Genomic DNA, 12,031 nt, shown 5'->3' with positions numbered 1-12,031 from the left:
GATATGTTGGTAGAGATAAACAAGTGGTCCAGAAATGTGCTGTCACCAGTGATGTCATCAGTGACTTTTGTGATGCCATCTTGATGTCCTTGGTGTTTGTCTTAGCCATGCACAGTGGAGGTGTGATTTATGGTTGCTTAGCTTACCTAACTGGCAAATTTGTGAGGATTTTCGGTTTTACAACCATATGTCCCTTTAAAAAGGTTTTTTCATTGAATATATATATATATATATATATATATATATATATATATATATATATATATATATATATATATATGTACATTTATTTTTTTTGTTTCATAAAGTTCTTGCTCATGGTAGTGCTACTTCAAAGCGCTTCAGAGAAACAAAACAGGACTTCAGGAACAATACATAGATTTGACATGTAAAATTAATAGGCAAAGGATCGAGTAGCTTTCACCAGGAACTTCTTCATTTATGAGGAGGAATTTTTCCACCAAATCTCTGGAAAGATGATGGGCACAACATTTGCTCCATGCATGGCCAATATTTATGTGGGCAGTTTATGACAAAGAGCACATGTTTTTCTGTGGAGAATAATCCCTTTCTAGCAATCATTGATGCAGGGAAGAGATATATAAATGACTTCTTGATTTTTACTGTCAGTCAGATCTGCAGGTAATTTGTAGTTGGTTTAAATGATAGAAATTTCTGTTTGAAGTTCACGTCAGAAGCAAGCAATGAGATGCATTTATTCGACCTCAACATTTTTCACTAAAAAGTGGAACTTGCAACTACAGTCTTCCGTAAACTGGCAGATCGTAAATCTTGGATACCTTTTTGAGCTATCACCCTACAGTGCTTCTAGAGAATCTGCCATTAAGACAGTTTGTCCAATACAGAAGAACCTGCTCGGACCTTCAAGAGTACAAAACACAGGCACAACGATTGCAGAACCAGCGGGCGTAGAGGGGGTATCCGCGAAGAACTCTTAGACAAGCTTCCAAAAGGGCACAGAATATCCCTTGAGAAAAGACATTGCAGTAAAAGGAAACACCAGCAGCTCCAGGGTAAATTACTGTGCTATTCAGTTATTCGCCCCTGTTCAACCAAATCAAAAACAAGGATATTTCATCTATGGCCGATTTTGAACAATGGAAGTGTGCACCTTAATAAACCACATTTTGTCATCAAGAGAAGGCAGAACATTTGTGACCACCGGTTAGTACATGCGATATCCAGCAAAATGAGTGGGGCAGCTTTTCATACAAATCAAAGAGAACTATGGAATAAACAAGAGCCAACAGGCCATTCCCTTTATGGGTCCTGTTCTGTGTGTCCACAAACAATGAGAAGTACCACAATTGGAATTAGTTGGAGAAGGCAGTGGACACAGAAATGTTTTACAAATTGTAACACTGGACTGGTTTTTTTCCTCATTGAGTGCCCATGTAACTTAAAGTATATTGTCATGACAGAAAGACCTGTGAGGAAAAGGATTATCAAGCTTAAGTCGAACATTAGAACTAAGATATTGACAGCTCCCCTTGTTGGGCATTTTGTTAAGGCAGGTCACAAACCTGAAGATTAAAAGTGGACCAGACTAGAATAAAATCACGTTGCCAAGGAGGGGTGGACATGTTTCTGCCCTACTACTGTAGGAGTGTATTTTCATATTACATTTTCATATAATTGGTCTGAATGAGGAAATCCACTGGCACGAGTTGGCAACTCTACCGAGATAAATGAGGGTAACCTCCCTAGTGAAGGTGATCAACGAAAAGAGAAGAGGGATAATACTGTCAATGCCTGAGCACTCACCGGGCCAGATGCATGGGGGTGGTTGCATAATATTAGGGACCGATCCACTGCAAAAAGGTCTATTTGAAGAGAGCTTTTCCTCACAGTAATAATATGACCCAAGAATAGTGGGAAGTTTGCTTTGAGTTACACATTCAAAGCCCAATACACTGCTCCAAGATGGTAGCTGGCCTCACAGTGGATATAGATGGTGAGGTGGGATGTGGGGGCCCTCTTATGAATGAAGGACATTCATGTGTCAAGAAACATTGAGAGCGTGATGAAATAATGCCACAAATTGATGAAATACGAGTGGAAATAAATTCACTATCCCAAATATGTGGTTATCGGGAAGATGTAGACACAGAATTAATGAGTGATGTCTTGCTAGTAGCCTTTAAGTCGTATAATGGCCAGAAATGGAGTGCTAAAATGGGCAAGCTGGCCAGGATTGAACTATACCGATCTATGGTAACTGTATAATGATGCACCATGGTTGCCTAAGGTCCCTTAGTACTTCCAGCTGACGTGTGTTTTGAACAACTAGAAACGTGATGGCCGGAGTCACGGTAACAAGGATTGATCCCATGGATGATTCCAGTCGTCAGCATGAAGGAGGCACTAGCATGCACCGTCTGCCGGCACAAGTTTACAATGAGTGTTTGTGTCACGACATGAAGATGAGGGAGCCTTAGCACTGTGGTGAATCACATTGAATGTTAGCCATTGGATGGTGAGGCAGGCCATACAGCATGCATTGTTCATGTAGCCATTAGGTAGCTGGCATGGTGTTTCCTAATATAGCTTACCGTAGTTGTTAAAAGCATAGATAGTTACAACAGAGAAATTCATTTATTTGCAATAGCGAAGTGGAACACTGCACTTATCTGATTGAAATCATGCATCTCGCTTGACAGGTTTCCTATCATAGAGATGTTGACACGACCTATCTAAGAGATCTTTGATGATCCTGGTCCTGACGAAGGTGCATAAGACCATGAGCCCTGAAACCGGTCAGCCAACCTTTTAGAAGGCTATCCTTTTTATGTTGCACTGGGATACGTGTACACAAAAGTTTTGGTTTTGGCGCTGAAACATGAGTTTGAATGAAGATTGTATTTAAGGGCCAATGGGAATAGTAACTGCACAATCCTCTGAGGGATTAATAAACTGTTATGAATACCTACTTGAATACAGCAATATGTTCCATAATGTTTTGCCTACTTTAGCGGTTAAAGTATAAAAGTGTTTTTGAGCTCATTCCAAATTTGGGTGCTCTGGAAGATAGATCTGTTTATCTAATTTGTAGTTTGAAATTTGAAATATAGTGTCAATTTTACTGCTTTGGTGAAATGGGGATCTGGTTGGCAGACCACCATTTCTGAGAAAGACTTACCTATATTATTTTGTTATTAATGACATATAATACAAATCCTAAAATCCAGTATTTCTACGGCCTTGCCAAATGGCAATCCTTCAAACTGTAGCCCGCTAATGATGTAAATGTGAGGTTATGTTTTTGTTCATGACACTCGACCTCATAATACAAGTGTCACCAATGCTGGCTGATACTTGGACTCAATTATTTGAGAAATGAAAATGAGCACATGCAGTTGAGTAGTTGTAGCCATTCATAATGAACCGCACGTATTGCAATTAATATATTTTGAAAGCATATACATATATCAAAGGAAACTATTTAATTTAAAGCTTTGATATATTGTGAACCATACTGTAGCTATAGGCCAATCAAAATACATTGATATATGCTGAACACACTGCAGACAAATGCAAGGCAACAGCATCAAAAATGTCAATTGGAAAGACTGATTTTGTCAGTCAATAGAATATTAATATGAGATTATTGTAAGTGCCATGCATTTATTATGCATGAAGAACATATGAAATGACCATGAAAAGATCCCTTCTTTCGGTGGCTAGACATTAATTAAAATATGTAATTCAATTTGTGGGTGGTATATCACCAATCCACTCACAAGCAGAAAATGATTCACCAACTACTGTACACAGTGTTTTCAACCCCATGGTATAATATTAGAATACAAGTTGCATTTGAGATCAGCATCAGTATATCATAAGTTGTATTTATCATCGATTTAGTTTAAATTGTCCTTTACTCTGCTTTGTTATTTATGTTGATTTATTACATGCACCCTTGTTACTTGCATGGTCTCCGGGTGCTCACGTGGCTCTGTAACAAAGGTTGGCAGTGTTGGTTGGTGAGAGAGAGATGGATAGGATAGAATGTGTGCTCATCTGTTGATGCATGCAGAACCACGAGGAACTTTGAGCTTCCTCAGTGTGCATTCTTATGTGCACTGGGATTGTTGTGTCTGAGTTGTTTGTTGTTTGCAGGTATTGGGTTTGATGTATGATTAGAGAGGGGTATGTAGTCTGTGAGTTTTCTGGTGGGTTGTTTCACTAGCTGTCTGGGCGTGTGTCGTATTTGAGAGGTGTGAACGTGTGGAGAAGAGAAAGGGGGTGGTTAGTTGATTTCAGGTGATCTCTGGGTGTGGAGTAGTTTTATTGTCGGATCTTCATTCAGTATTGTCCTGTGTATGCTTTGGTCCTGGTGCATGGTCTGCAGTGTGGCATGTCTAAACTAAATCTAAAGAGATGAATCAGTAAAATTCGAGTGTGGCTAAATTCAAAAGGAGCAGATGCCAAATCAGTATGATTCTAGTGTGGGTAAATTGAAAAGCAGCGTTAACTAAATCAGTTCACATTCTAGTGAGGATACATTTAAGGATACATTTAAAAAAAGAGGGGACGCCAAATCAGTTCAGTTCTAATGTGGCTAAATTCAAAAGAAGTGTTTTCTCAGTCCAATTTTTAATGTGACTAAATTCAAAGTAGAGAGAAAGCAAGTTAGTGCAGAAACTAGTGTGGCAAGATTCAAAAGTAGTGTTAACTAAATCTGTACAATTCTATTGTGGATACATTCAAAAGGAGAATGTAGTTGTCACCCCCTTTCGTTATGCTGGAGGTTGTACCAGGCCTGTAACATTCTGCCAGACTGAGCCTAAGCAGGCCTGGTTTACCTCTAAAGTGGGGGTGATAGTTACTCACACCTCGGGGCTCCACCTGGGGAATGAATATTGTTTTTTTCTAGGGAGATGGGCTATATGCGTATTGTGTGAGCCCAACCTACTGTTTGAAGAAAAAACAAAATCACAGGCACCATAGCAAATAGAAAAGGGACTAAGTGCCTTTTCTATTTCTATGGTAGGAGGTGAGGCCAGGGACAGAGCGCAGCAACCAGAGCAGAACGATATGCACCAACTACTAAGTGTGAGGGGAGGGAGCGGGTTGTCTTCAGGCCCTGGAGGCATGTTCTCTCACCCCGCAACAACAAACAACTTGGTAGTGGAAGGAGAGGGAGTTGGCTAGCTGAACACCATTCTCCTATGTGATGTAAAGTTGTATTCTAGTAAAAAGTGAGTGTTTGATTTGGTCAGCTCCATGCATTCAAAATCTTTTGATCTATGCTTCGGGGCTCTGGGAGATATAACTATGGCCTTCTGACATGGGCAAGCAAGGTAGTATAGGTCATATCATGCTACATAGCACATTATTTAATGACGCAAGAAAGGCACTTAAGTTAGCAGCTACATTTATGAACCATCGTTTGAGATACGTTATCTTCCTTACGCCTGAAAGAAATATCTTATTGATTACTATTTTCTGAATTATCTATCACTAATCCATTTGAAATGCAATCTGTATTGGTCAGATAAACATAGAGTTCAAGAAAAATAACTGTGTAAACAATTTAAGGTGGATCTAAAATATACATGAGGGTCAATGAAATCTTAAAAATATATAATAATTCAACCTTACATTTTTCTTTACAGGTCGAAGAATTTGCATTGGTGAAAATCTTGCTAGAATGGAGCTCTTCCTGTTCTTTACCAGTCTCCTGCAAAAGTTTACTTTCTGTCCCGCACCTGGTGTAACGCACCTTGACCTCACTCCGGCGGTTGGATTTTCAACGCCGCCTTTGCATTATGAACTTTGTGCCCTGGCACGATCTTAAGACAACTTCTCAACATAACCTCCATTATCTGCCCCACTGCAATCTCTGAGTACATTCTATATTGTTATTGATGTGGCCACAATATATTAACTGTGCATGTCCATAATTCATAGTACAAAATGACTGAGTTGCTGGATGTCTCAAACTCGAAATGCACCATTCAAATTACAACGGCACTCTTATTGGTGATATTTGATGTTTTGCTTTTTATATTTATTTTTTTATAATATCGCCTAAAGCCATGTCAGTGAGTTTGGAAAAAATATTTTCTGCCCTGAACATCTAGGGAAAACATGTTTTCAGCTATGTGACACGAACATGCATAACATTCCTATTGTCTTTATTTAGTGCCCAGTATAAACGTAACATAAAATGATTTTCCGACAAACAACATATTGGTATTGTCCCTTTATCATACTGCATAGGATATGCAAAAACACATGTTTTTATGATCTTAACTAAATTTACATTAGCGTTGTTTCCAGTTTTCAAACATGTTATCCTGATCAATTGTAGACCAAATGATTGTGTGATAAGATTTTCACTCACTTATTCATGTCTTCCTTGTGCTACTGATTTGTGCGACTTGCGACTTTTCATGAGCCTTATTATAAGTATAGCATGCATAGCTATTGGTTGACAAATAGATACCGGAGATACCTTAACATAAAGAATACAAAACATAACTCCTGGCTTCAAAACAAGGGGCTATGGATTTTGCAATATATGTTCTCTATGGCCTCTTGATGCCTCTTTTTTTTACAAGACCTCTCTCACCAAGTTCTTCCACTAAATCCTATGTATTCACTGCAAGGATAAAGGTATTAAAAGCTCTTCAAAGGCACAGTTTTCTGTCCCCCTCCTCCCATGCTAGGTCTCAACTGTACCACTGCATGCACTTGCACTAGGAGAAATGTCGTCAGGCATAGTATGCTAGTTTTTTGTCTTTAGATCATTCAGAATCTTCAAGGCCTAAGAATGATTATTGTTTTCCCTTGTTACCTTCCCACCTTGAAGTGCTTTGAAGCACTTGAGCTGTGTATAAATGCTATATAAATAAACAATAAATAAATAAAGGCAGTATACCTCTTATAGGCAGGATAAATGGGACTAAGGGCATCAAAAAAAGCATAATAGGGGCCAAGAAATGGGGTAAGGTGATCGTCCACATGTTTTTAGGGTAGGCATAGCAACACATGGGTTTAGGTAACTAGGACATGCATTGAGCGAAGAAGGGAATTCAGAGGGGTACCCCAACTGATAAAAGGGAAAAGGGCAACAAAAAAAGGCAACAACAAAAAATCTCACTAAAACAACACAAATAGTGAATGGTACAATAATTTAAACACCAGCACAACAACAATACAAAAAACTGAAAAAATGCACATTTACTGAATAAGCATAATCTTACCAAATGAGGAAATACAGTGACACGTTTTAACATGGAACTGGTGAAGGTGCATCCAGTCTATAAGGTTTTTGCGTTATCCTTAATAATGCAAATTTAGTGGGTACATGCCAAAATTCCTTTGGAGGGAAATTGCTGTATCAATATTGAAATTAGTGATGACCATAATAAATCATATTATAATAATGGGCAATATTGTTGATACATCTTTCTTCCATTGATCCAACTGATTGGATAGGTCAAAATAGGCTTCTCCCCCCTCATTGCATTGATTTTTGTGAATGGATCCACATACATCCTGTAACAGTCCCGAAGAAGGAGGTTGACACAAAGATGGCACGCTTGGGGCTAAAGTCTTTTATTTAACCAGAAAGCTAGAAACCTAGACCTACGTATCCCAATTCCTAGGACGGCTTTCCCTGCCTCAACTACAGATAAAGATGCCTGTCAACTCAAAGAATAAAGCAGTACTGTTCTGGTCCCAGGAGAATTACTCCCTTATCCTCGGTTATGGTTCCTGGTTTGTTGAACAGTTCCCAAATCTTGGGACAGTCTCGTGTCAAACATGTTGTCAGGGGGAATGGCTCCCTTCCCCTGATTGTAAAGTTCCAGACAAGATTTCCTTATTAATGTTCTAAAAAATACTTCCTTGGTGGGCCAGGAGAATGTCTCCCTTCTCCTGCTGTCCAGTATCATATAGATCGGGGGAATGACCCTGTTCCCCATGCCTTTTTGGGCCTTACTGTAGTTCTGGATAACCAGAGGAATGACTCCCTTCTCCTGGTCTCTTCTTATCAGTTCTTTATAACCAGGGAGAATTACTTTCTTCTTCTGATCGTTATGCTTGACACCTACAACACCTGATATTTGGTATTAGGATGGTCTTCAACCCTGACTTCGCTTCTTCTTTGAACTGGCCCTCTAGGTTCACTGCCCTGCCAAGTACTGACATGAGGAAGATGACTCATATCTTGTTTAGGGTCCTTGGACCTCCTTAGACTGTTATTGGGTTTATCCCCTCCACACGTGCGAGGCACTATACCACTCAAGTACTTTTCATGGTGCTTGGGGTTCTCAACCCTTTCCTGGTGATCAACAAGCTTCGTTCCACCCCTGCAATGAGGAGGGGACAGATTGCAGGCTTTCTGCCCTTGATGTGCCAACCAAGCGTTATGTTGCAAAGGGGCCTAGGGACAACTGCATGCACCCTCTTGGAAAGCCTCCCATCATCCCCCATTGGTCCCCCATTCCACCCTTTACCTTGTTGGGGTTTTCAGCGCGTCACCAGGGCTTCAGGTGATGGCGGGAATTCGGTTGGGGTCTCCGGCATCTGGCTTTCCCTATAGCAGTGCAACGGTGTTCCCGGCTGCCATCTACATTCCTTTCTCCTCTCGACAATGCTGTGCACTAGTCTGCTTCTGCAGACTTCCCGATCATCAGACACTATGGACTGCCGGCATCCTTGGAGCTCTCTCCGTTCGGATCAGTGATGCAGGTTTGAATCTCCCTTGTTCGGTGCACAGTAAACCTGCAAAAATACACGCTGTACTGCTCTATGAATAAGGGTGTTTGTTGGCAGTGCAAAGTCACTTTGCACCAGTGAAAAGTCACTTTGCACCATGCAAACAATTCCATTAATCAGGACCATAGTGTATATTAAAGCAGTGACGAATGTCAGACAGTTATTCAATACAATAAACAAAATCATGATAATCAGTCACTGTGATTGATTCAATAACAGACGTAGGGCCTCATTACACGTTGTGCGGTCACCATGGTGCTATTAGCGCCATGGTTGACGCCGGTATTTTATCCTGTCCGCCTTGGTGGATGGCAGAATTACCGGCCTACTCCAAGGTGAGCGGGGCCGGTAATTCCCCATTCACCAAGGCCCTTCCCCATTTTTGCCCCCATAGGGCATAATGGGAATGGGGAAGGTGCTAATTACCGTAATTTGCACGAGGTCCCTTTGCGGCACCCTACTTTAACGGCTGGTAAAATCAGCCGTTAAGGTCGGATCCCGTAAAGGGAACTCGTAGTAAGGCGGTAAGGGTTTACCGGTGCCCTTACCGCTACCGGTAAACCCTTACCGCCTACCGTGTAATGAGGCCCCTAGTCACTGCGACTGATTCTTAAACATAGTTTTTAATGATTTAGATTAGTTTATTACCTCCCTGGTTCTGAGTCAATTTCAAGAATCTTAAATCAAATGTCTTAAGTTTGCACAATTGAACTACGTGCTGTATTTTATTGATTTGCACACAACCTGTTACAATTACCTTTTTTCTTTCGATGTGTATATTGTATTGTTAGTGTTCTTTGAATATCATGAATTTTTGTTTGTCAGCAATTTCTGATATTCTATATTGCAAGTGAGATAGCATTTCCCTTTAGCCATTAACTTAATAAATACACTATATGCAAATTTGAAAATAAATGAATCAATATATCTTCCATTCATTGCTAGGTTATGCATGCATTGCTTAAATAAACTAGAGTGATTTATTAGAGTAATCATCATCCGTCAGGAGCACCTCACCGTTGAACAGAAGAAACTGTGCGCTTTGATCATACATATCTTTAAAAAGTTGAAACTGTGCAGACAATCTCCCTACCAACCTACTGTGGTTCTTTAATGTGGTCAAACTGAACAAGAAAGCACTGTACAGAAGTTCTCTGGAAATAAGGTTCAAATCCAACTAGTCTTCCCATTGCTCTATTACCATGTCCAATCTCTACATTCAAGTTACATTACGATAAAACTCAGGATTTGGCACAAAATTCTAAAGTTGATTGTATTTAAAAAAATTGTATTTGTAATTTATATTGCGCTTTACATTAAAGCGCTGAACAAGGTATGCTTACAGTACAGTCAAAGTAAAATAATAGACTAAACAAAATATCATTTTAAGACTGGAGAAGGTAGTTTTTAAGAGAAGTGTAAAATAAGACGGACTTGGAATAAATTACCAGTTTACCAGTGCCTGAACTCCTGGTGCCACCCGGTCATTCCGAGTCCAGGCGGGAAGTCAGGCACCGGTAAATTTTTTAATTTCCACAGATTCGTATGGGACTCTATGAGAGTGCTGGTGCTCCTGTGAAATGTCTGCCTACTGTGACTGCTGCGCCCAGTTTCAAATGCTAGTGCAAACAAGCACAGTTCCGGTAAGGTGAATCATGTAGGTCCAAGCAGCAAATGGGACTGAAGCAGGAGCAAATCTGGTCACTCAGTGAGCTTAAAGGGGGGCTACAAACGAAGCAGGTCAGGGTGTCTTATGGGCAAGTATGTATTTTGAAAATGCCAACGGAATGGCAGAGAGTGCACTATGCAAGACTAATTTGCATGGCATTTCATCATTGCAAAACTGTGTTTTTATCAAGAGGATATGGTGGGATCTAGTCAGTGGTCGAAGTCGGCGGGAGCCGTCGGGAGCGGTGCTCCTCTACTTCTTTTAATTAAGTTTTACCGTTCCTATACTTTTATTTTATAAAGAAACCGTTCCGGAATGGTTTCGTTTTAAAATAAAAGTGTAAGAAGCAGTTGAAACTGCACTGCACTGAACATTCCCTTAAACTGCAGGCGCATGCGTTTGGGGGTTTAGATTGTGCACGGGAGGGTTGTGGCGATGGGGTTTGTGGGGAGCGGTGGAGACCAGTAGGGAACATAGCTCCACTACTTCTTTTCGTACACTTCGACCACTGGATCTAGTAGTAGAGAGCCAAAAAGATATGCACTCCGAGTAAAATGAGTGTTGTTGATACTTCGTAGAGGATTAGATTTGTGACTTGTCAAAGTTCTGCTATCAGTGAAGCTGTGTCCTTCCAAATATGTAAGTAGCATGTGGCATCCGTGTGCCTTTACCCATGTATGGAACAATAGAAGTGCAATGGGTCACCGGAAGATATTAGGTAAAGAGAAAATATGGGTGTTGAAGGACTAGATTTGCCTCCTCAATACAACCACAGTGATTTGGAATGTGAAGGATCTGAGCTATACACAGATCCATGATGCCATTCCCTCAGGTGTGGGAGAAAATGACGATCTGGGAGATGGTGCGGAAGCACTGCCAATCCAACTCTTCACCTTCCTCCCAAACCAATCTCTACTACAAGCATGTTCATATCCTCTGTGTTCTAATTACCTTCTACCCTTGCCTCTTATATGAACCCATCCCTTGCAGCTGTTTCATTGCCCCTCTGAGTCACCAATTCTTAGCCAATTACTTTCTCTGGCCGGCACACTGTGTCACTGTAGCTTGCATACTTCATGTTGCAGGTGGGGTGATGTGGATGGGAGCTGATGAACAGCCCACTTTGACATTCTGGCATGAATTCCAACTGGAACTCTCCTGGCAGTCTTCACAGTCTTATTCTGTTTATCTGCGGGGCCAGGGGGTCACTCCTCAATAGACTCTAAGATGAGTCTGCTTCAGCCAGGGGCATATTTATAAACTGAAATGCATTCATGTATTCAAAAGATTAAGGGTAATGGTGAACTCTTATTCCCAAGAGCCCTTTAAGACGAGGTAGCAATACTCAGAGGCGGGTGGGGATGCAGAAGTTACTCAAACATCAATAATCAAAACTACACAGGAGGTTTGGCAAATTGGCTTTCTGTTTTAATATCAATTATCTGAAACGGAGTACAGCGGGCATCATCCGAAGCTGCACAGCTCGATCTCAAAGCAGTTAATAAAAAACAGTTATTTTATAACAAAAATGTGTCACTGCTGTCATCATATTACGTGGCAAATTACAAAATGTATCGGCCTATGTGGTTGGCTAGCCACTGGTTATGATTG

At 40.6% G+C, this 12,031-nt stretch overlaps 1 protein-coding gene across 3 annotated transcripts in view; it reads left to right on the top strand.

The window, feature by feature from the left end:
• Positions 1–9,662, top strand: part of LOC138453176 (cytochrome P450 2K6-like) — a 346,951-nt gene extending 337,289 nt beyond the window's left edge. For all 3 annotated transcript variants that reach the window (XM_069605773.1, XM_069605771.1, XM_069605772.1), the window contains one exon: positions 5,640–9,662. In XM_069605773.1, coding sequence (XP_069461874.1) covers positions 5,640–5,821 — 182 coding nt within the window. In that variant the 3' untranslated portion in view covers positions 5,822–9,662. The remainder of the gene's footprint in view (positions 1–5,639) is intronic.
• The last annotated feature ends 2,369 nt before the right edge of the window (positions 9,663–12,031 follow it).

Source organism: Ambystoma mexicanum, chromosome 4p (genome assembly GCF_040938575.1).
Source record: "Ambystoma mexicanum isolate Mex_15411 chromosome 4p, UKY_AmexF1_1, whole genome shotgun sequence".
NCBI classification, from domain to species: Eukaryota; Metazoa; Chordata; class Amphibia; order Caudata; family Ambystomatidae; genus Ambystoma; species Ambystoma mexicanum.
The sequence above is the reverse complement of the archived record's forward strand: the minus strand, read 5'-3'. Positions and strand labels throughout refer to the sequence as shown.